This window comes from Lepisma saccharinum, chromosome 27 (assembly GCF_977018435.1).
Source record: "Lepisma saccharinum chromosome 27, izLepSacc3.1, whole genome shotgun sequence".
Taxonomy (NCBI): Eukaryota; Metazoa; Arthropoda; class Insecta; order Zygentoma; family Lepismatidae; genus Lepisma; species Lepisma saccharinum.
The window spans coordinates 40,562,987-40,587,763 of NC_139255.1; the positions used below are offsets into that span (position 1 = coordinate 40,562,987).

General features: G+C 39.1%; 2 protein-coding genes across 6 annotated transcripts in view; one reads left to right on the forward strand and one right to left on the reverse strand.

Annotated features, from left to right (window-relative positions):
- Window positions 1-8,624: 8,624 nt before the first annotated feature.
- Window positions 8,625-16,820, reverse strand: ND-B12 (NADH dehydrogenase [ubiquinone] 1 beta subcomplex subunit 3). Of its 2 annotated transcripts, none has more exons than XM_083112928.1 (3): window positions 16,555-16,820; window positions 10,841-11,004; window positions 8,625-8,980 (listed from the first exon to the last, which is right to left on the reverse strand). In XM_083112928.1, the coding sequence occupies exons 2-3, from the start codon at window positions 10,993-10,995 to the stop codon at window positions 8,809-8,811; spliced, it is 327 nt and encodes a 108-aa protein (XP_082969054.1). In that variant the 5' UTR covers window positions 10,996-11,004; window positions 16,555-16,820; the 3' UTR covers window positions 8,625-8,808. The 2 variants fall into 2 exon arrangements, with proteins under 2 accessions (XP_082969054.1, XP_082969053.1); XM_083112927.1 differs by having other exon boundaries at window positions 16,550-16,810.
- A 332-nt stretch (window positions 16,821-17,152) lies between these two features.
- Window positions 17,153-24,777, forward strand: part of LRP1 (LDL receptor protein 1) — a 330,684-nt gene continuing 323,059 nt past the window's right edge. For all 4 annotated transcript variants that reach the window (XM_083113424.1, XM_083113423.1, XM_083113425.1 and 1 more), the window contains exon 1: window positions 17,153-17,403. In XM_083113424.1, the coding sequence (XP_082969550.1) occupies window positions 17,304-17,403 (100 nt within the window). In that variant the 5' untranslated portion in view covers window positions 17,153-17,303. The remainder of the gene's footprint in view (window positions 17,404-24,777) is intronic.

Sequence of the window (24,777 nt, forward strand, 5' to 3'; positions counted from 1 at the left end):
CAGACTTACTACTCCATACACACAATTTTAAAAATAAATTAGTATAGTTAATTTGTAAAAACATTGAATCTAACCTAGTGTCAAAATAGTCAGCTGTGACGTTTTATAGCTGCATGAAAATGTGCAAACAAATTGTTCCGAACTTAGGCAGCAAAGAACTTACTTTTGCATCAACACAACACACAGTCTCTCACTTCCTTGTTCACCATGGACTTTTTTGACCAACAAGAACATGCCTCTCCAGCCATCCTACTCACCTGACTTGGTCCCCTATGACCTTTTTTGTTTCCTCGACTGAATACCAAGTTGAAAGGTTGGTGACATATGATCCAAGCAGAAACGTGGGCAATACTGGACACTCTCACAGAACAAGGCTTCCAGGATGCATTTAAAAAATGGTAGAATTGCCGGGATCATTGGGTACATACAGAAGGGGACTACTTTGACGGTGATGGCAGCCAAAAAGCCCAAGTTTTTGACCAGATGGTAGCACCAGTCCAGAAAATTTTTAACACTTCATATAGCTGTTACTTGCAGAGGATGTAAATGTAATTAAACTCAGTTTCATCCATTCAGCAATAAATCATCCCCACTGTCTATGATCCATCTGAAATATTTGCTATCAAGACCATTCAGCATATGGAGAAGTTAAACTATATAGCCAAAAGTCACCGGACAGCCAGTGCGTTTCATTCCAAAGACACCAGCCAGGTAACTAACATTTAATAAGATGTCAGACCTCCCTTCACTATTATTACAGCATTTACTCTTCGGGCAGGCTTTCCACTAAGTTCTAGTATATTACTGGTGGTATTTTTTCCCCATTCGTCCTGTAGCCTCTTGAACGGGTAGTTTTCAGTTGAATGGGTCTGGCACGCAACCGACGCTCCATTGATTGATTGATTGATTTAGTTTATTTTACTTCGCGTTTTCTGCCTCTTGGCTAATTTGCGAAGATGGGGATGAGTGATGAAATGATGAAATTGATGAATGGACATTCACAAACAACCAAGCCCGACCGGGATTCGAACCCGGGACCCTTGGCGTTGCAGCGCGATGTGCTAACCACTCGGCCACAGGGTCGGGCTCCAGTTCATCCCAAAGATGTTCTATGGGTTCCAGTCGGGACTTTGAGCGAGCCAGCTAAGCACATCTACCTCATTGCCCTCAAACCAGGATGCAATGGACCCTGCTTTACGGACAGGAACATTATCGTGCTGATAGAGAAAAGGGCCCATTCCAAATTGTTGCCACTGTGAAGGCAGCATGCTATTGTCTAAAATGTCCCCATAAACACCATAGTTCATGTTGCCATTGACCCAAAGTAATGGCCCGAGCCCAAACCAGGAAAAACAGCCCCAGACCATGACACTACCGCCACGTTCACTTGGGTGTCCGGTGACTTTTGGCTACATAGTGTATATACAAGGGTCGTTCAAGGTTGACCGGGACTTCTATTTCTGCAGAGGAAATAGGTAGCAGAAGAAACACCAAAGTATGTCAGTTTTTCAAAGTATTCTCCGTGCACGCCGAGGCACCGTTGCCATCGTTCTGGCAGCTCCCGAATTCCTTTGGCGTAGAAAGAACTTGGTTGTTGTCGTAGCCACTGGAGGACATCGCTCCGCAGTACTTCGTCTGTCGTGAATTTCTTCCCTCCCAGATGGTCTTTAAGGGGTGCAAACAAATGATAATCACTGGGGGCTAAATCTGGACTGTAGGGGGGATGGGGCAGAACTTCCCAGCGCATGTCGGCCAGAGTTGTTGTTGTCACATTGGCCGTGTGAGGGCGGGCATTGTCATGGAGAAGAATGACATTTCCAGACAACATCCCAGGTCTTTTCTTGCGAATGGACTTTCGTACAGCACCACTCAACAATGTGTAGTAATACTGGGCTTTAATCGTGCTCCCTTTGTCCAGAAAATCCACATGGATAACGCCCTTCATGTCCCAGAAGACACTTGCCATGATCTTTCCAGCGGACGGCTGTGTTTTGCTTTTCTTTATGCCGCCACTCCATGCTGCGTCTTTTGGTCTCAGGGGTTGAATTGTGCAACCATGTTTCATCACACGTGATGATGGATTGCAACAATTCATCACCTTCTGCTCGAAACCGATTCAGAAGCTGTTCACAGACCGTCCTGCGTGTCCACTTCTGATCGAATGTCAGCTGGCGGGGAACCCACCTTGCACAGATTTTGCGGAAGCGTAAGTGGTCGTGAATGATTGTCTCAACACTCCCGACACTGATATTCACCTCGGCAGCAATATTCCGCACTGTTACTCGCCGGTTCTCAAGAATCATTTGCTCAACACGTGCGATATTCACTGGTGTGACTGCAGTCGGGCGAATGTGTCCATGTGCTTCATTTGTCCCCAGCTCCCGTCCTTCGCGAAACTTCTCACACCATTCGTACACTCTTTTCCGCGACATCGTTTGTTCACCATACTGTGCTTGCAATCGTCTGACAATCTCAGCTGGTTTCACTTTCTCCTTCACGAGAAATTTGATTACACACCGCTGCTCCACAGCCACAGACACACTGCTTGCTGCCATGTTTGCTGCAACTGCTGCGCATGCGCGAAATACGTCATGCCAGGCGCTAGTTACTCGCGAAGGAATACATTACGTCACCTGCACGTTTCATCATGATCCGGCTATTCATCGATTTTTTACGTACGAAAATCCTGGTCAACCTTGAACGACCCTTGTAGTAAGTAGATTTTACTCCTACAGATCTGTGAAATAAATATGAAATAGGTATGTGTTACATCTACCAGGGGGAGTCAGAAGTTCATTAGTTTTTGCACATAGACATTGAGACTGGAGATACAAGGTGTGACATGCAGACTTATTCGGCAAAATGTAGGCCATCCTGTTGCATAGTCTCCTGCCAACGTTCCGTGAGAGCCACGATACCATTCAGCTGATTTTGACACCAAAAACTCGTGCACCCCTGTTTCCACAGCATCCAATGTACGGAACTGTCGTCCTTGCAGGAAATGTACGGGAGAGTGAAACAAATGGTAATCGGGTAGCACGAGATCAGGGCAGTACTGGGGATGAGGCAACACTTCAATTCCCTCCAAGTCCTGTAGTTTCTGGGTAAGAATTCGTCACCGGTGACATATGACGTTATAGACCTGCAACACTGCTCTCTTCCGATGCATCAATGTTGGGTACTTCTGGAGCATAGCATCATGGACCCACGCAGTTGTACAGCATAAAGGTTCCCATCGACAGCACAACTGTTTGGTACGAGTTCCCACAACGGACCATCGATATTGCACCATATGCACAACATGACATTCTTCTCAAACCGCTCTCTTTGAACAAGTGACATTGCTTCTCTGTGGCCACAACCACTGCTTGCGACCGGCAGAATATTGTAGAAAGATCCACTTTTTATCACCTGTGACATTTCGATGCCAAAACCTGTCGTCCCATGGATTTTGAAGCAATTGTTGACAGAAGGAGACTCGTTGTTAGCCTGTTGTGCTGTCAACTCGTGGGGAACAAGTCGAGGCCATCTAGAGACAAAACCCATTTGGTGAAGAGAGTAAACCATGGTATTTTGGGATGATCCAACCTGTTGTGCCAGTTGTCATGTACTCACTCTTGCATGGGCTGTCCTGTGCTGTAGCAGGGCATCTGCATCCATGACACCAGGTTGTCTTCCACACTCATGTACCCAGATGAGAACTGCTTGAACGATCTGTGCTGTCCTAATGTTTACTGTGCCCTCATCTTCCACCCTCGCAGCTTTCACTCCTTTTTTTCCCAATAATGTCGTAACAAGATACACACGGACTGCCGTAATTGCACTGTGCCTTGTCTAAATTCATTGTGTATATGTGAATATATCTACCAGGTGGCATGCACGTCATGTGCCCACCGCGAGGTGCTCGCTTAGATTTCCATGCTTTTCTCTGGCTTTACTTTTTCCCACGTGCAAAGATGAACGAACTTTTGACTCAACCTGGTAAATGTTTTCATAATGTTATATTTGTCTCAAAAACTGTCAGGAAAATTTCCATTCCATTGAAAAAATCATCTGATCTTCAAAATAACAGATATACTATATGAACATTCATATAAACAAGTTCAGGACAAGACATTTATCTTTTAGTTACCATCTGCTCATCTTTTATGTAAAACAATAATGAATTTTTGTCAATTGTCTTGCGACAGTGTAATGTTGTGCTATACCTATGTTAAAGAATACCATAAGCTTTGTATCTAAAGATATCTGTTTGGCGGTTACGTGGAGATAGGTAATTTACTTTGATAACTGTAAGCTAGGGATGTGATGAAGCTGAAAATTTACCGATGCCGATGTACTCACCAATAATTTTTGGAACCGATACCGATTCCGATACATAAGATTATTAACCAGACATGGGATGTTATTTTCTGCATGACAAAAATAAATTTTGTATGTAGATTTCTATTGCATATCATATGTATATACATATATATTCTCAAGAGATGCGAATGTACATTTGCATCTACAAAAGGTTATGTGAACCTAGAGATTTAACATTAGTACACAAGCAGTTCTTTGAAATGCAAAATGAATTCCTGTTCTGCCAGGTTCAACTTCAGAAATACGAGATTTGGAAGCACTTCAGGAAGTAACCTACTTCTTCTCTTATCGCAAATCTGTTCAGCAACACTGAACACTCAATCACTGAATGCTGATGGAGCAGGTAAGCCCAAGTATTTTCTCCGAATTTGCTTCAGGTTTGAATACTCATTTTTGAATTTCCAATACAACAGCAGATCCTGGTTCAGCAATGTACTGTTTTATTTCCGATTTATAGTTAGGTTGATCCTCTGAATGAGAGTTTGCAATAATTGTATTACAAAAACTCTACAATAATGACGAGTCATAACCAAATTTTCAATACATCTTACAAAACTAGAATATAAAACTTAATAGAAGGTAAAACTCTAGTACAATCTGTACCAGTTTAAATATCGGATTTTTGCTGATACCGATATGTCAATTTCTGCCGATTTTCATACATCTGTAATCGGCTTCGGCACATCCCTACTGTAAGCTTTGTGAAATACATTTTGGTGGTAGATTGAATTTTCAGCTCTGACAGGAGGGGAAAATGCTGACGAATGAGAGAACAGCATATTTAATACAACAAACTGAAGTACTGCCAATATTTGTGATCTTTGGTTAGTATATCATACTAGGGAACTAGGAAACTTGTGTTTGAATCCCAGGTAAGGTTTAGATCAGTGCTCGAAAAATTTTCTTCAAAGCTAAGTGCCAGCTCTGAAAATCAGGTGCCATGAAACTACCTACTAGCAATTGTGCATACTACAGAGTAAGTATTTCAAAAGTCGCACAACCCAAACTTTGAAAATGTATATCATGAAAACCGTAAGAGGTATTTATCATGTACGCTATCACTGGGTTAATAAATTTATGTTAGCATGTATCCAAATAAAAGCAATTACATTATTTTAAAAAATATTGTTAATTTACTGAAAACATCCGAGAATTGATTTTCAACAATATATACCAATGTAGAAATATTCAGCGAAAAATGCAGGTTCGACGAGGACTCGAACACGGGTCTCTGATATACCGTGCCATTGCTGTAACCACTGAGCTACTGAGCCAGCCTCTGCCAGTGCTACAACGGGATCTGTTGCCTTTGAAATACAGTAGACTTTGACGTTGCCTGGTTCCTCCCAGCGTAGGGATGTTAATTATTGAAGATCAGGCACACACAGGCAACGTACTATGTAGAAATTTTCAGCGAAAAGTGCTCAGTGGTTATAGAAATCGTACAGTATGCCAGAGACCCAGGTTCGAGTCCTGGTCCAGCCTGCATTTTTCACTGAAAATTTCTACATAGTACATCTTCTGTGTGTGCCTAATCTTCAATAATAATATGAAATGTTAACAATTTGTGGGATCATTTGTTGGCATTTGACTAGTCGTAAAACAGTTGCTTTGTGAGGTACAGCAGAAGCAGGGGATTTTTCTTGGAAAACCTCTTGCACATGAGTAAGAATGAGTAGAAAAATACTCTTCAGCAATGCACACGTGCTGCTCCAAAGAATACACCATGCTGAATCAATTAAAATAACAGGCATAGTAGCGTCGAAAGTGAGTGAAGAGAATTCAGTGTAACCAGAGGCAGACTAGGATTCTCTCAAGAGTCCAATTTCGGCACAAAATCTTGGTTTGATTTTTCACGTAAATGTATAGCCAATACTTTGGAACATGTGGCATGCATCTGTTGACAATATTTCGACCTGCAACATTGCCATGTGTGTCCCAAAAATGGCACTTTTTCACTCAACCCATAAAATCGCCAATAAAAAATCCATCAAATGTTGCACACAACCAATATTGGTCGAAATTACAGATTGACATGGCATCAGTCATCAGACATCTAATTATGACCCTTCGATAATTTCTTACGTATTTTTCTTTCAAAAGTGCATTTCTGGAAAAAATTTGACGCTACCTTCCACCAGTTATTAATTTATCTAAATTTTCTGTATGGAGTAAACTGATAATTTTAAGCATTGAAAAATATCTCAATGGATGAGACTTTATAATGCAGAAAACCCGGTGTAAATATCTCTTACGGTTTTCATGATATACATTTTCAAAGTTTGGGTTGTGCAACTTTTGAAACACACTGTATAAGAAGCTGAGCATCACGGTATTCAAAACATCGCTAAATCATTCGAGAAAACAGGAAATGGGGTGTTGGGGGACAAAAAGTAAGAAATTATTACCGAGTGTCTGGAATGTACAAAACTTTGATTAAAAAAAATAAATCATTTGCTAACTTACGGTGTACTGCAATTTGAACTTAGAATCATCAAAATTTCGTACACATTACAGCATAAGATCACAGTCGCCAGGCTGAAATTTTTAGTTGCCATGGCAACCGGGATTTTTCGAGCCCTGGTTTAGAGAGTAGATAGTTGTTTATTCCATCATTATGGGCAGTGGCATTGTGTGAAGAAAACCTTTGGGTGTTCAGTCCAACATCAAGTTTTATCACTATGCAAATTCATTTTACCTAAATGGAGCATATATACACACCCAACATTCTTTCAGGGAGGAGTAACCAAGGTAATTTTTCTAGGTAGGGCAAACCACAATATTTTCTCCCATAATACTGTTGCCCCTAAAAAAAACTGTCCTTCAGTTTGAAGTTATGTTCCTGCAACTTAAATTAATGACGAATGAAATTCTATGTACCGTTAATTGGACATAATCATCCTCAATATTGCAATTATCATGAGAAGGTGGGAAAGTGATTACAACAGGCAAAAAGGCAAAAATTGTGTGAAGTTAACAAAGTAATATTCACAAACTTCATAGGTGACCTCGGTGGTCAAGCACATTGGGATATCATTACTAATGATTTGCCATACACAGGAGATGTACTAATGTTAGAGACCGGTGAGATTTGTGAGAACTTTGTTTGATTTACAAGGAAAAGAAAACTTGAAGATCTGCATTTACAATATGGAGTTCTTCATTTCATAATTGGGAAAGGAGACGCAGTAGTATATAAATACTGAGATACTAGTACTCACTTTATCTTGTTCTATTAATTTCAGTGGCCACTGCCACCAACAAAAGATGCATGCCAAGCAACAGTACAGCAAGTTCCAATGGGGATGGTGGCAGTGGCCACTGAAATTAATAGAACAAGAAAGAAAAAACAGTTTCGCGGATAAAGTGAGAACTAGTTTCTCCGTATTTATATGGAGTTCTTATGTCACTGCTAATTGTTACAGCTAATCGTAGAACTAAAAAATTATAATATAACCAATCCTAAAGACCTGATTTCATCTGCGAGATTCTTGGTTCAGATTGCACATTAAACAGTAGATGCAATCCCAATTAGCATATGTGAGCACAAAGTGGAAAACTTAATTTGTGCAGTATGGCTTTGTATGCTGCTAGTTTTTCTACAAAAAACACTATCAGTGTCATATATCAGGGTTCCCAATGATTCAGAAAAGTCTGGGAAATCAACTTAGTAGAGGAAAAGTAATGGTATTTTGTAAAAATGTTAAAAAAAACATGAAAAGGCAGAGAAATTACATGTTTTATTATTTTTTCTTATATGTATGTATGTATTGCTTCCATTGTAGAATTATTTCTCTTGTAGTTTACGATTTTTACAAGCATAAAAATACAACTTTTTATCTTTTTTTGTAACATTTCACAGGAGAACACACCCTCTCTTCATCAGAAACTTATTCTTAGTTTGATTAATGTTACAGTTACAAGAGTGGAATACATTTAAGGGAGTGTGTTCTCCCAAAACATTACATTACAAAAAAAAAAAAAAAAAAAAAGTATCAGCAGTTGTGTTCACATGCTTGTAAGAACCATAAACTTCAATAGAAATAATGTTTTATTTTGCTTGCAAGAATTGGATAGCAAAAATAAATTTTGCTTTTCCTCAAAACTTCACTCCTCGAGGGGAGGGTGTATTTCCTACATAAAAAATATTATTTTCTTTTCTGCCATTTATTTTCAATAATGTAGAATAAACTCTATCCATTTGATTGAAATGATTGCCATTTTATAACAGGTCAGTACACTAGCGGTTAATAAAGAGATTATTTCCCAAAAAACAAGATGTGTTTATTTCATTATTTAATGTTTTACTTAGACATTTTCATTTTTTTATTTACACATAATACATGCTTACTATATTTATATAACTACTTCCCATTCCAATATCTCTTGAACTCTGATTACTGGATAGTGGTAAAATGTTTCACATTCAGAATTGCCTATATACTAATGATGGCCATGGTGTTCATCTTTACTTGGACTAAACAAACTCCACACTTTCTCCAGCACTATAGTAGCAACAAACAGTGCAGAGCCGGTTTTAAAACCTCTAAAATAAAACAACAAATTGCGGCCGTTAGCGGTGCCCCATTCTGGATGGTACCTCCATACTTCATTGCTGAAAAACAAAAAGAAACATTATATTACTACTACACAACTCTGCATGCAATATTTCAAAATTAGTTATTGTGGAACGTTACTTATGGCATTCGCATTGGAAATATTTATCAAACCAGCTTTGGTGTATCTGAATATTGAGTGGAAGTAGTCTCAAGTCACGATAACGATCGGGGAGTTACTAGAAAAAGAAGGGGCAGGCACTGGTCTAGAATGCCATATAATGGCAGTGATGGGATTTGATTCACCGTAAGGTATCATCCAATTAAAAACTCTTTGGTAGATCTCGGCTCTCGAACTAATAAAAGATGCCTGAAGTATTAACCTACAATTATATGCAATGCATCCATTTTTTTATGCAATAGTGGTGCAATAGAAATGAAAACTTTAAATCTTGCAAAAGTTCTGCAATAATAGACTGCAAATTAAAAGCATTGTCCGATAACAACTCACTGTCAACATTAACAGCTCAGCAATAATGCTACACTGTAAATAAATGTATTACATTACCAAATTCGTTAATTTAAGTGAAATCCCCCTCAGTCACATTACAAGGAAATATATATTTGCTAGCTGTATTTTAACTACATATCAAGCGTTATTATATAGGGACGTTATTTTAATGGTAAGAGCCCTAAACCTGACACACCTAACCTAACATGGCTAACTTAGTGATGTAATAGCACATAAAGTAGATGACATTGGTAGTCCATATCCAAGATGAGCAAACGAATAATGCTCACAAACAAGTAATATAGGAGTGTATGAAAGGGAAAATGTGTTCTCCAGACAAGATACAATAAGTACTCACTAAAATTCTAAGTACAGAGCATTCCCTGACATTCGCTACGAGACTCGACGGCAAGTGGCCCGGCATCAGCGTTTGTCTTTCCCGGTAAACGGGGTCTGCGACAGTCGCATGCTACAGTCTGTTTTTTTCGCTCTCCCTGCCTTTGCTCTCTTTTCCTTTCTGTTGACGTTGCAGACTGATGCCAGTATAATCCTCCCTTGGAAGTTGTATTGTGTCGCATCCGTGTGTTGAAGATTGTGGCTTAATATGGCACCACAAAAGTTTACATTACAACAAAGGATTTATCTTGTCAAGTGTTGCTTCGGAAAGAGGAATTGTGGAGAAGTGCGACGATGTTTTGCAACGAAATTTCCTGGTGTTCCCGTTCCACATAGGACCACTATATTAAACCTTGTAAAAACGTTTAGAGTAACAGGGTCAGTTCTGAACAAAAATGGAAAGAAAAACCCAAGTGTACTTACTGAGGAAAAACTCGATGAGATAGGACAAAGGTTAGAACAGTCTCCTCGGAAATCTATCCGCCGCCTCTCACAAAAAAACGGGTGTTTCAAAAACCCTCTAGGTCCCCCGATTTGTCAGAATGCGATTTTTATTTATGTGGAAATCTAAAAAATAAAGTATATAAAGACAATCCGCACACCATCCGTGAGTTAAAAGAAACTATTGTACGAGAAATCGGGAGAATTACAGTAGACGAACTTGCACGTGTAAATGCGAATTTCCTTCGGAGATGCCGGAATGTGTTGCAGCAGAGGGACATCATTTTCAACACCTTCTGTAGTCAAGGTTAGTACACAATATGAAAACCGTAATTTTAAAAGCCGACTCTAGTGACTGTCGTGGACCCCGTTCACTGGGAAAGACAAACGTTGATGCTGGGTCGCTTGGCGCCAAGTCTTGTAGCGAATGTCAGGGAATGCTCTGTATGTTCTAACAGACATAAACAGAAATTGAACTATGTAAAAAACGCCTGTGCACCATGATAAATTCAAAATTCAGCTGTTAAGCTACAAAAATCCACAGAACCTCCTGGACTGCATAATAACCTACCGCAACCATGGATCCTTCAGACCCTCTGATGCAAGCAATTTCTGGTACTTGACACACTCTGGAGCACTCTCCACTGTGAAAGTCCTCCAGTCGGGCACTTTTGGCAAATGAGGGTGATGTGCTTCCACAGCACCATGCCCTCCACCTCCTCCCATTACTATGCTCTATAAAGAGAACAGAATTACATCGAAAATTTATTTCTCCAGCTTGGTTTTCCTTATTAATGATAACACATGTTTAGTTTTCTTGTGCCACGGGAAATAGCTATGACTAGGAAACTGAATTTTTCAGTGTTATTCTTCCCATAATTCATTTTCAATAAGCACTACAGATCTTGCACACAATTTCCACATTAATCGACTGTCTGAGACTTCAAAGAACCTTCTTACTTACAAAAAAAACTGTTAAAAGGTAGTTTGTTTTACTTAAAAACCTGATTTATGTTACTTTGCATAACTTTCAGTGAGAAATATTTTGTCCCTTCATTGCTAAACCTCCGAACGTAAATCCAACCATGTAAAAATGATGGTGTACCATGATGAAATCAGAACTTGGGCAGAAGTATGTGTTAACATGCATATATAGAATTCAAACCACGTAAAAAATGACCGAGTGCAATGGTCAGATTAAAAAGAACAGAACAAATTTATTCATCATTAAGCATTTTACATGAAATGAATGTTGTCTATAATTATATATGATAACATTTTCAGGTTACCTATTGATTACAGTCACTTTGTATATATTATATTACATTTACAATCATTAAACCCACAGAAGTTAAGATTAATTATAAGAGACAATTTATTGATTTGACATAATTCGTAAAAACAAATAAATATCATAATAGAATTGAAATGTGGTAATTATGGTTTTATACACTGAAGAAACAATAGATGTGAAGTTAGACAAAGAAAAGAGAGAGAGGAAAAAATAATAAACACTAGAATAGCAAATCATCTTTGGGGTGAATTTCAAATTGTTGTGTGTGTTAGAAAGATTTATTCTTTAACAAAAGTTGTAGTATTTTTGGAGCGAATTTACAATACCGGAAGTATCTTCAATTGCTTTCAAATTTGGCATACTCACTAATTTTGGCCTCGTAATCATGAATTTGCAGTTAAAATTTGGCGGTCACGTCTAGAAATTGCAAAATAAGTTGAAAAAAGTGAGTCCGCGAACGGAGTAAACACCCTTGATTTATGAAGAAAACAACTATTTTTTGCAATGATTAGCATTTCAAAACTATGTTTATGATGGCCCATAATTTTAACTATGCTTGCCTACCCTTACCGTGAATGGTTCATGGTTCCACCTTTACGCAAGATGCCATTTTCAAACATGCAAATCAACACTCTCACTTATTGCACAACACCTGACGTCTTCATATCATTTCCACGTTAGTGTATGGAGAATCATAGCGGTAATTGACAAGATTAGTTTGCAATTTCTAGACGAGACTGCCAATTTGTAACTGCAGATTCGTGATTACGAGGCCAAAATTAGTGAGTATGCCGAATTTGAGAGCAATTGGAGATACTTCCGGTATTGTAAATTCATACCGTATTTTTTTTATATCTTACAAAAGAGACTTTTGGACAGGTGCTAGAAGCTTGTTGAACAGTTTAATTCCCATATCATTGTACCTGTTCTGTGTTTTATTTAATCTGACAGTTGGCTTATCTGGTTTATAGCTATTTCATGTATTATGACTGTGTACAGTGTCTCAAGTGAAATTTGTCATATTTTCTTTAATGTGTACTAGACAATTATACATAAAGCTTGGAATAGTCATTATTTTTAGTTCTTTAAACATACGTTTACAAGAAACACATGGATCAGTAACTCTGAATATTGTTGTTATTGCCTTTTCCCCCCAAATAAATATATTTCTTGCGCCTGATGAGTTGCCCCATAAGAGAACTCCGTAGGACAGAAGAGTATGAAAAAATATATTGAAGCAGTAGATCCTTGCTGGCACATTTTCTAAGCTTATTAATTAAGAATATTACTCTGGATAGTTTAGTGCAAAAGGTTGCTTGTTTTGGGGTCCCATGATAGTTTTGAGTCTAATCCAAGAAGTTTTCCTTGTGTACATTAAATGTTATTGTTAAGTGTGAAGAATATTCGGTAACGGTTCCAATAGGTTTATGATTTTTTTTTCAAATTCTCCTAGCAGAAAGAATAATAGAATTTTGGAAATCATTGTCACATGAAATTTGAACCTTCCTTAAAGTCATGAGCACTGCTTGGATTCGAAAAAAAAAAAACAACATCATAAATTTGTGTTGAAAAAAAAAGGTTTAAAAATTACCTTACGCAAGCATGCAAGCTTCCCATGGACAAGAGACTGCAAGTATCGTACACTAGTTGGAATTAATGTAGAAGTAAATCGGAACCGTAGTAGAATGAATTGAGGGACTATATTTTAATACTAAGAGAACCAAACCTCACCTGCCTAACCTAACCACGAAAGCTTATATTGAACAAAATCTTAAGAAATAGCTAAAACTCCACAGTGTGTGTTAAGAGACGTAAATCAAAATCGAACCATGTAAAAATTGGGTAACACTTTACTGTAGGGGTGACGGATTTCTTACTTTTTACAGGATAAAGTACTTACGCAAATCATTCTCTGTAGCTTTGTGGAAGTTAGTGAATGTAGTTTTGATCCATTTTAATGCGAATGCATGTTGTTTTCTGCGAAAATCTCTGTCCGACACGCTGTTTCTGCTGCTGCCATTTGCTTTCTGCATGAGAGCACAATGTTCCGTGTGTTAGATGACGTAAGCCCCATAATCAGTGTTTCAAACTCCCCGTGTTTTCACTATAACATGACGTGTCTAGTGTTTTTAATTTTTTTTAACTATCTTGCCTAACCTAACCTTACGGAAAATGGTTTGTGGGGCTAACGTGAAAGGTTTGCGATGTATTAGCATAATTTCAAATCCAGGCACGAAAGTAGGTATTTTCCGGTGAACAAGGTTGGGTAAATTTCTCGTATGGGACAGACGGCTGAAATTTGCTAGTTCATTTAATTTGAATATTCGTACTTACGTATTCTGCATTGAGAGACATTGATGAAGGTGGCATTTCGCTTATTTCACGGAAATAAGCTCTATTTGCGACATATCGAGTAAGTTATCTTCGTTTCTTTTTGCCTTCGGTAACACACAAAATGGCAGTCACAGTTTCAGTACCGTACTCGCCATGGAGTGTTTCCACCCCACTGCACCCAAAAATACCTATGTAGCCCCACGAACCATTTCCGGTAAGGTTAGGTAGGGTCACGTATAGGTTACAATAGTTAAAAATTGGTTTCGAAACAAATATGCATAGCCCCACACACCATTCTCACATAGCCCCACGAACCATTGACACATAGCCCCACAAACCATTTGCGGAAACGTACCTTCTTCAGTTACAAAAACACATGGAAACACTGACTAGGATTACGTCATCACACACAGGCTACATTCACCTGGAAGTAAATGAATGCAAGAACTTTCGTACATCGGTCACACATTTATATTGAAAAATAGATGATTTACTGGCAAAATTCAATGAACGATGAGAGAAAACACTTCCCCGAACTTCCACAATTATAAAGAAACTACTAATTTCGGTGTCCTGATGACGTATCTGTAGTTCACATTTGGCGGTCACTTGTTAAAATTGCACATTTACGTGTAGATTTACCACGGGGATTGTCCATACACAGCAATTCGGAACCACCTTTCTTTCGCAATTTGTTAAAGGTCTTCCTTTACGCACAACAATCTTGCTGATGTCAGACGAGGAATGACTATGAGGTTAGGTTAGGTTCCATTAGCATAAATACAAAGAAAAATTAATATTTTAGCCAAGAGAACTATACCTTGTCTTGCCTGTTGATTTCTTCATGTTGGGAAAATGGCGTATTCCGTGGAACTATTGTTCTTATGGTAGGATTACCTTACGTTAAGAAAACATAGTTTATTTAGTTTTTTCCTCGATTTCCATACTTAACCGCCAATTATTACATGCAGATTCGTGATTAGGAGTTCACAATTAGTGAGTAGGCGAAATTTCATAGAAATTGGAGAGTGGTCCGGTATTGTAAACTCGTTCCGTGATTTCTCCTGTAAATTTGAAGAAATCCGTCTGTCCGATACGAGAAATTTACCCAAGGTTGCAAGCCCCACGAACCATTTCCGGCAAGGTTAGGTTAGGTTAGGTAAGCATAGTTAAAAAAATAATTCTGGTAATAAAAAGGCCTCCAAGAACTTTCATCAAGGTACTACTTTACTATACCGGAGACACCTATCAATGATTTATTTCACAATTTTTTACATTGCTAACGTACTATTCTGCGTTTCAGAACATTTCATTAGGTGAAATAATGGATTTCTAACGAAAATAATGTCTATTTCTTACATACGATAGCCCCACGAACCATCATGGGGACGAGGTATGCCTACTAGGTTAGGTTAGGCCTGTTAGGTTAGGTTCCATTAGCACTCCTCGGAATTACAAATTCCACGGCATCTTCCACACCCGGCAACAACTTCACGACGAATCCTCGACACGTCATGTTGTAGCAGCAGCAATAGCGCGTATTGTGCTCTCGTGCAGAAAGCAAATGGCGGCAGCAGCAATAGCGTGTCGGAAATAGATTTTCGTAGGAAACCACATGCATTCGCATTAAAATGGATCAAAACTACATTCCTCAACATCAACAACGCTACAGAAAATGATTTGCGTAAGTACTTTCTCCTGTAAATTTGAAGAAATCCATCTCCGGTATAGTAAAGTGTTACCCGCAAATCATTTTCTGTAGCGTTGTTGATGTTGAGGAATGTAGTTTTGATCCATTTTAATGCGAATGCATGTGGTTTCCTACGAAAATATATTTCCGACGCGCTATTGCTGCTGCCGCCATTTGCTTTCTGCACGAGACCACAATACGCGCTATTGCTGCTGCTACAACATGATGTGTTGAGGATGCGTCGTGAAGTTGTTGCCGGGTGTGGAAGATGCCGTGGAATTTGTAATTCCGATGTTGTCCGTATATGCTGAATTGAATAAAAGCAGTGCTAATGGAACCTAACCTAACCTAGTAGCCATACCTCGGCCCCGTGATGGTTCGTGGGGCTATCGTATGTACGAAATAGACATTATTTTCGTTAGAAATCCATTATTTCACCTAAAGAAATGTTCTGCAACGCAGAATAGTAAGTTATCAATGTAAAAAATTGCGAAATAAATCATTCATAGGTGTCTCCGGTATAGTAAAGTAGTACCGATTTGGGTAAGTACTTTCTCCTGTAAATTTGAAGAAATCCGTCTCCGATATAGTAAAGTGTTACACTTTCAAAATACTACAGAAACTCATTTCCGTAACTAGTTTCTTCTGTAAAAATGAAGAAATTAGTCTCCGATATAACAGACATTTACCAATAATTCTGTTGGTTTGACATCCATACTTATTATTTTTCATTATAATAGCTGAGTGTCATGTAAATTGTTTAATAATGTGCTAACTTTTTTGCTTTAACTTTTAAGGCCTAAAACTGCAATGTGTTGCACTTCAATACAGAAAGTAAAATGGGCATGAGCGCTCAGAAAAGTAGTTTTAATCCCTGAAACGTCACAAAATCCGATAATGTACACTTCTGAATTATATAAGTTAAATAATACAGTGCAAAAATAAATAATTATGGGGCATACCTGACCTCCTCAGTAGAGAACAACCAGATGCGATCCGACACGATCTGCTTGCTACGAAACGTCCAATCAGAAGGATAAAGTCTTCCGTTCTTCTGATCTACGAGAAATCTTTCATTGAAAAAATGCAATTACCACTGGAAGAAGGTGGTTTTCAAGTACAAAGCTAAACTATTAGTGAATTAATGGAATCCAATCTAAATCAATATGTTCTTGTAATTTCACTGGGGAAAAAAAATACCTTCTAGGAATGGACATATTTCACTAACAACCCAAAGAACCAAAGGGTATTCGCGATCAAAATGGAGGCGACTTTTTTTTTTTTGGCACGCCTGTACGGTGCAGGATCCCGAAAAGTTGGTACCGGGATCAGAAAGAAATTCCCCTACTTCGGGAAATGATTTCCAGATTTTTTATGGATCTCGTAAAGTCGTGGAAAATCTTCAGAGCTCAGAAAGATGGCTACTTGAAGATGTCATTTGTTCGAGCTAAGGACATGCCATGGTCTTGTTTAAATGCCTTTGGAGGCGAAGTCGCGGGGAGCCGGGAGCACTAGCGTTGTAAGTTTCGAAGACTGCCGCACTGAGGCGCTAGTTGTCATAACACAGCATCCCGTACGCGCATTTGAAGGTTGCTTTCTTGTGAGTGAAGTGGTGTAGAATGGTGTTCGCTTAAAAGTTGCATTGAAATGAATGGTGCTTCCAAATGAAACCGTGGTGGAAGTAAAGTACAATAATTTTGCCGGTAAACTGCAACAATGGTGATATTACAGCCGCACTTGATCAAGTGGTGTTGGCTACTGTTCTTTGTGTGTGTTTCGCACGTTGTGTATGCGACTGAAGAAGGACGCACGTCTGGTAAGCTGTCTTGTTTGCCAAAAATTTAAGAAGACTGTTTTATTGTAGTTACTGTCGTCTTTGAAATTACAATGCATCGTATGAATATTTTATAAAACTCAAAAATGAAAGTTTAAAGGCCAGTCGTGAAATTTTAAATCTGTAATATGTCTTGAACTGTATTTATTTCGGTACTTAAATCACCTGTCCAAATGAACGATATTTTGTTTAGCGATTTTGAATTTTACATCGCGAAGTGTTTAAAATCAAGATTTCTGATCGGAGCTAATTGCTGCCTGCATACAAAGAAAGACCCTGTCTAACTTTTTTGTATTCCTTCACTTTTTATTCCTCGGAAGATTTTTGGTCAACTATACTTTATCATTCATCGACATTGTACACTATCATCGGAATTTACATTGTAGTTATATCAACGATCATAATTGTAAACTTTTAAGCGGGTGGTTCAATATTTGAGAATTAAAGGATTTCGTCAATTATGAATGCAACTTTAGTGAAGCGTGTGTCGGTGGAAAGAGGGGGGGGGGGGGGCAGAACACGTTGTCCTTGAAGGGTAATAATGGTAGAAAAGTTCGGAGCGACTCTCTCGTACTAGTATGTTAATCAGCTGTTTACCACAGCCACTATTTTAAATAAGACTTCTTTTAAACTATGTGGTACGAATTATATTCCTTTGCTCTGAGTAAAAAAATATTTGCACGATTGAAACAATCAGATTTCGAAGTTAGGATCAATATTCATCATGTAATGATATTGTAACATCAAATAAATGCATGACGCTTCAATTCAATGATTTACATGTCAAATGCTGCAAGCAAAGGACAATCGTGTTTGTACACGCAAATGTGTTGTGTACAGTCAGTATATTAGTTTATCAGGATTAAGCATTGAAATCGATTTACACAAGTGCATTTTTCACTATAAAGATCGGGTGTCTCAAATTATCGGTGTCTGGGGAAAAGATGGTGTCAACGTCAGCTAGGGTTGCCAGATTTCTAAAAAAAAAAAAAAAACGGGACATATAGACATGGATATAGTTAAATTTATTTTTAAACATTACAAAATCAATTGCAGTTTAAAGCATTGTTAATGCCGAATTTTTAACATTGACAAAATATATTAATATTTGAGTGAACACTTGGTGTCCTTTAAGAGGACCTTTGTTTAGAATAATCACTACTATAAGAACACTTTCTTTTTGTCATGACGAAATGAAAGAAAACTTTTTACATCACCTAAGCCCTGAATATTATCCACTCCACTCTAATTCCATTGACCAAGAAAAGCTGTAATAGAACCAGAACTGCCTTTGGCAGTCGGGAGTCAATTCTTATTCGACATATCGACAATGAACAGTTCTAGGCCAATGTTAATATGAAGATTGAGTGGTAAATGATAGTTGGTATCCAATTAGGTTAGTTATTTCTTGTTATATAAAATGATTTTGAAATTTGAATTAGTTTTTTCTTTAGCTAAATACGGGACAATTGGGCGTCCCGACAACATTTTCCGGGACATTTCTTTAAAAAAGGGGACAATCCCGGCAACCCTAACATCAGCTAAACTCGATGGCAAATCTGACTTGAGCGCCAAAACGTTCTGTGGCAAAAAGATCACAATTTGACCCAAAATGTGAACCCTGTTCTTATATCGTGGCAGTCCTAAGACAACTGCAATCAAGTTGTGCAATGTAGGGACTGGACATCATCGCCGCTGTTACGAAAGGCGAAGCCCCATGTTTTGAAAATAGTAAATATGGACAACTTTCATTTCTAGCAAAATTGTAACAACTCTGGCGAAACCGCAGTCGGGTTACTTGTTACATATTCGATACCCTGTTGGAGGCACATAGTGGACTGTAGGTCCAGTCCCGATTAACCTTTCTTTGCATAAAGTAGACTTAAAAACAACAGTTTTTGCATAACATTAATAATCTCAAATTTGGTGTGTGTCAGCTTCAACACAAATACTCCTGTTACGTCACATGTACCCTCTCGAATAATAGTTTGACATCAAGTCTGTAGATAGGCCTAATTGGGGTTACAAATAAACATACAGTTGTCCCTTGTCGGTGAATTTTGACAAATGTTAAAGGAGGGACAACAGGAGTTGAACAAACTTCTGAACTTCATCACTTCCGCTTTCTGCTGATCTTGCATAAGTGTGCATGAAAATGGGAAAATGTCACAACAAATAAGGATTTGGTGCACAGTTCAAATTCCAAGAAATAGATGTAAAGGTAAAGTGCTCCCCTGTGCTTAGCACCACGCCATGAAGGCGTATAGGGGGTGTAACGCCCCACACTTCTTGATCCGGTCGTGAGTGGGGGTGATGTGATCAGCATCACGCCCCTGACCGCCTTTACCCCCCTAGGGTTTCCCCCAGGTACCCATGTTATTCGACGCTGGGTGGGCGCCGGGGCCGCTTCCAACGTTAGAAAAGTTCCCGGATTTGAACCGGCCGGGGATCGAACCCGGGACCTTAAGCATGGTAGTCACACGCGTTACCGACTGAGCCACCGCGGCCACAGAAATAGATATATAGATTGAATTTAAACTGTGAAATTACGTGTAATTTCGTGGCACATTCTTGACAGGCATTGGCCCATAATTGTAACAAGATATCTCGGGTTGCAGGAGGTAAAAAAATTAGTGGGTCGAGTTACGCTTATGGTTAATTGCGATGAGGGAGTGCACGGGTTTTAAGTTGCTTTTGTAAATTGACAAAATACATTATTTTGGTCAATATGTTTCTAATTAATCCCTTATCGTCGTTAATGCTTGTCAATAAAAAAGAGAGATGCAGAAGATATTACCGTCGAAAAGAAAGCAGTGGCGTGTCCAAGGGGGAGTTGGTGGGTGACATACCCCTCTTTGGCCCAGTATTCCTTAAAATGAAAAAAGTCGAACTCTGGAGATGATGTCAAAGTTAGGTCTGGCTACTAAAAAATTTATACGTAACCCCCCCCCCCCTTTTTTTCGAAAGTCCTGGCCACGCCACTAATGGGAAGCTATATATTTATACAACAATCGAATTCACAAATTTGAAATCTTGTCACGTTTATTTTATTGATTTTTCTTTCCAAGCTCCTCGCAGAGCCCAGTTTGGGGGATCGTTGCTCGAGACGAAGCCTCATGATACTATATTACTGTACAGGGTCGACGAAATTAGTAATAAGGTGCGTTGAATTGTGTCTTCTGCAAATATGCTGTATAAAGAAACACACTACCGGAGTACTAATTGAAGTGAGTACAACTTTATTATTTTTCCTCTTTTGCCTGAATGAAAACCGAAATTCCGCGGTTAGCTACTTGTCCGCACATTGCTGTTCGGAGACAGAATTTCCTTTTTGCAAGAACTGAGCTTCCCTGCAGGGGTGAAATGTCAACATCCATTCGGAGCTCATCGCGCGCGGGGGGTTTTCCATGGAAAACTTTCTTTCAATTGGGCTCGAGGGAAAGATGATGCGGATGCTGACGACGCATGCAGCGTTGCCACATCGGTCCTCGCATTGTGTCCTCTGGAAAATATCGGCAGTCGGGGTTTTCCAATGCTACAGGGAATGTCGTGCAAATCGATTCAAAGAAGTAAACAATACCTTCACAACACACGCAGTTCTTATATCGTTATCAGTTGGATGTTCGCTAGATAAGCAAGAACATTTTTGAAAGAAAAATGTCAGATAAGTTATCTGTATACGTTCATTAAGAGAAATGTTTACCAACAATCAAGGAAGAAATGGCGGTACGCTCTAGTTTTGTTACTTTTCATGAAGTCTGAAGCAATAATCTCTCTTAATTTCACGTCAAGGTTGTTAAAAGGTACAGGAATTGTAAATAAATTGAATTCCTGTTCGGAAGAGAAAATCAGCAAGTGTTTCGCACATATAGAACCAAACGTGCGCGCAGTATATAGTCTCACTTTCTGTGATATGAACAGCTCAGCAGTTGAGGCAGGACTGGCACGAGAGATGCCGCGGGCCGTTATCACATGATTAATAATTTGGCCTCCCAGATGGCGCAGTGGTAGCGTCGTCGCCTTGTAATCAAGGGGTCCCGGGTTCAATACCCGGTGGAGGCACAAGTGGTTCGGATCCCACTTTAAACTGTAGGTCCAGTCCCGATTAGCCTTACTGTGCATAAAGTGGACTTAAAACACCAACTCAACTCGCATGATTTATACATAAAACCTGCTGCAAACTTAAACTGTCGCGGAGTATAGACCACAAAGAACCTTTTTATGTTTAACGTACTTAAATACGGTACAGGAACCTTTTTTTTTCGGATAAATTTAAATATGGTCCAGATTTAAATACTGTCCGAATTGCGTATTGAATTGAAACAATGCGCAACTTAGCCCGAATTTAAATTGTGCGAGGAAAAAGTTCTTGTCCTGTTGTGGGACCTAATATAACCCATTAGAATTTATGGGTTCGTGGACCTTTAACAACCCTATTTCACGTAGTAGTAAGTCAGTTTAAATTGTCAGGTTTTATAAGAATCAAGTTTATGCTTAAAAGTATCGGTGCCCTGATAAATTAATAATATTGTTGGTTTACAATATAACATATTCAGAAACATATTGATAGAAGTAAAAGTTTGCTGAGAAAAGCAGGGAGCACTGAAGTCTACTCTTACTCAAGCCATGGAAATCTCCAGCAAGGACTCTTGTGTATGTTAAAATATTACTCAGTGTTTGATTTCTGTGTAACTATCGAAACTGAATGTAAGTTTCTGTACATTTATGTACGTTAATTTTAAAGTTTTCTGCATTTATTTTGAGACCCGAAAACTGGAAATAAATCTGCGAGTATGTTTGAAATAAGGGATTATCCCTCTTCACTTTTATACAATTTCACACTTATGACATAATTGTTCTTACAAGCACTATTGTGTTCTCGGCCTGTGTATAGGACCCACCATCGTGAGGAAATTGAGGAGCTACGAGTGAGTAACGTGACCTGGTCTGGAAAATCTCCTATAATGGCTTAGGGTTCGACGTGCTGACCCCACGTCACCCCATTACCAGTTGAAGAACTCCACACTTCTAGGTAGGCTTGTGGGAGGGAGACTGGCAATCGGGAGATAGGCAAAGGCCCTTCCAGGGCTGTAGAGCCACGGGTTATTATTATTATGACAGTGGAAACAAGCATTTTTTTTGCGTATAATGATTATAGAATCGTGAAACGTGGTTCTCTACCAAAATTCGAAGAATCTTTCTACGGAAACATAATTGATATTTAGGGCCAAATCCCTAGGCAGAAACCATTGTAAAAACTTTCTATGTTCCGTTTATAACTTTTCATCGTCGTGTCTAAGTCAGAGGTAGATTGAAAAATGCAATAGAGTAAGTGGCTGACGTTTCAGCCTTTTGCTGCTTCCATCAACATTGAATATCAGATTCAAGGCTGAATATTCAACTCTGTTGTTGCCCTTTGCTAAGCGCTCCCCCAACTGTGTACCAAGCGACAGAGACTAACCTTCTTGCAGCTGGATTATTAAACAGGTGTTCATTCGGGTTGCGCGTTTAAGTCTTTGTAACTTCCACTACGTGACATGAAATAAGAAAGCACTCTTTTTGTGTCTAAAACCTTTGTCAAAGGCGTTGAACTTTCGGTTCAGGAATAATTTCGCCCTTGCACAGCCGTATCAAGTTGTTAAAAATATGTAGTTGGCTTCACTCAAGTGTACAATGCACGTGCTTGCTGAATCGCCACTATTCAGATTGCCGTTTGCAACTTTGACGTTGAGTGTAAATAGACGCACAGATGCATATTCATGTATGCAAATTAGATATCTTCAGTCAGTGCATTCATTAAACTGACCAAACATTGTGATGCCATTGATTCTGTAGGCAAGTTGAAAGGGAATTTGTGACCTCGATTATTTCGAACCCAAACAGCTTTGCATTTCACAGAAAAAAAATGAGGGTTGTGAATTCGATAATCTTGAACATCTGAGGAATACATTTGCGTAATATTATTATTTTATTCGGACAGCGAGTCAGGGTTCGTAATTTGGTGGGATATCTAACGAAACACAAGTTTTTGCATACTGCACATAGATTAATGTAACTAACTAAACAAAACAATCTGAATAAGTCCCGCAGTAAATCAGTTGGCCGAGCGCGTTAAATGTTTGACTGTCGACCTCGCCACCGAAGTTCCCAGGTTCGATTCTCGGGGTTTGCATGTGTGTCCTTTCATGAATTTCATCAAATCAGCATGAAGCAAGGAAAGTTCACATGGACGTCCGGAAAGGGGCAAGGAGGGCCACGCCCATCCCGGAACATGAGTCAACCAAAAATTTACATATTTCACACATTATTTCAGTCACAGTGTGACAGTAATGTATGTTACATATTGCAAGGGCGTTGCAGGAACATGAGAACTTCAAACTGAAGCAATGTTTTTTGAGGGGACAGTACTATTATGGGGAAATGTGTGCCTAGTTTCAGGTTCCTATTTGTCTTTCTATATATTGCAAGGGGGATAATCCTATTAACTCATGCGTCAACTGCCCTTTCAGGCTACAAGTGCACGTGTAGTGAGCAGAACAGACTCAAACATTCGTGCTTGAATACATTTGTTATCAATTTGCCACTAGAAGCGCTGCATTCGTTTACTTCTGTTTTCAATTATTTTGCAGAATTTCCGGCAACGTTTCTGTGAATGTGATCCGAAACAGTGTTGCCAGGAGCATCGCGGATCGATACAGGTGATGAATGCCTCTTCCCCCGTGAGGTGGGTGGATCCTGCGTGAAACCTTTCTCTCCCATTCAGCCCTTCTCTCCATCCCCTCCCCTTTTCTTCCCGCTATGCACAGCTGCTGTGACCGAGGCTTCATGTAGGGGTGCTCTTACAAAGGAATGCAACATTCTTCGTGGATTGTAACTGTTTTTATTTTTGTTAGGTTCGTCGGTATGCCAGGATGAACACGCAAATATTTTCTTTCCCTATCCGTATCCAGGGGCTTGCCTGGTGTGTAGGCTAATTGTTAGGCGCTTCTACCTTTGGCGCGAATGATCTCTGGTTCAGTCCTTGAAGGCGGTCCCAACATTTCGTGTTTTGAAGACAACTAGCCAGAAAATTATCCGTAAGGGAGGGAGTGTACCTAATCAATGCAATATGCTGTTGTGCTGAAAACTAGTTTGAGAGTAGGAAATTACTTTGAATTTCTAAAGGCGTTGAATTACTTCAGGAAATGCTCATGGAGAATTATGGATAATTCTCTGCCCCAGATTTGTAAAGTAAATAGCTAAATATATAATTTTTGCGGCCACATGGTTATGTTGATTTTTAAAATATTTAACGTCCTCTACCCGGTTCGATAACCAGTGGAGGTACATAGTGGTTTGGATGCTACTTTAAACTGT

Coding starts and splice junctions, on each gene's coding strand:
- ND-B12 (XM_083112928.1), bottom strand. CDS start 10,995: ATGGGAGGAGGTGGAGGGCATGGTGCTGTGGAAGCACATCACCCTCAT. Junction 8,981..10,840: donor CTGAAGGATCCATGGTTGCG/GTAGGTTATTAT, acceptor TTTGTTTTTCAG/CAATGAAGTATGGAGGTACC.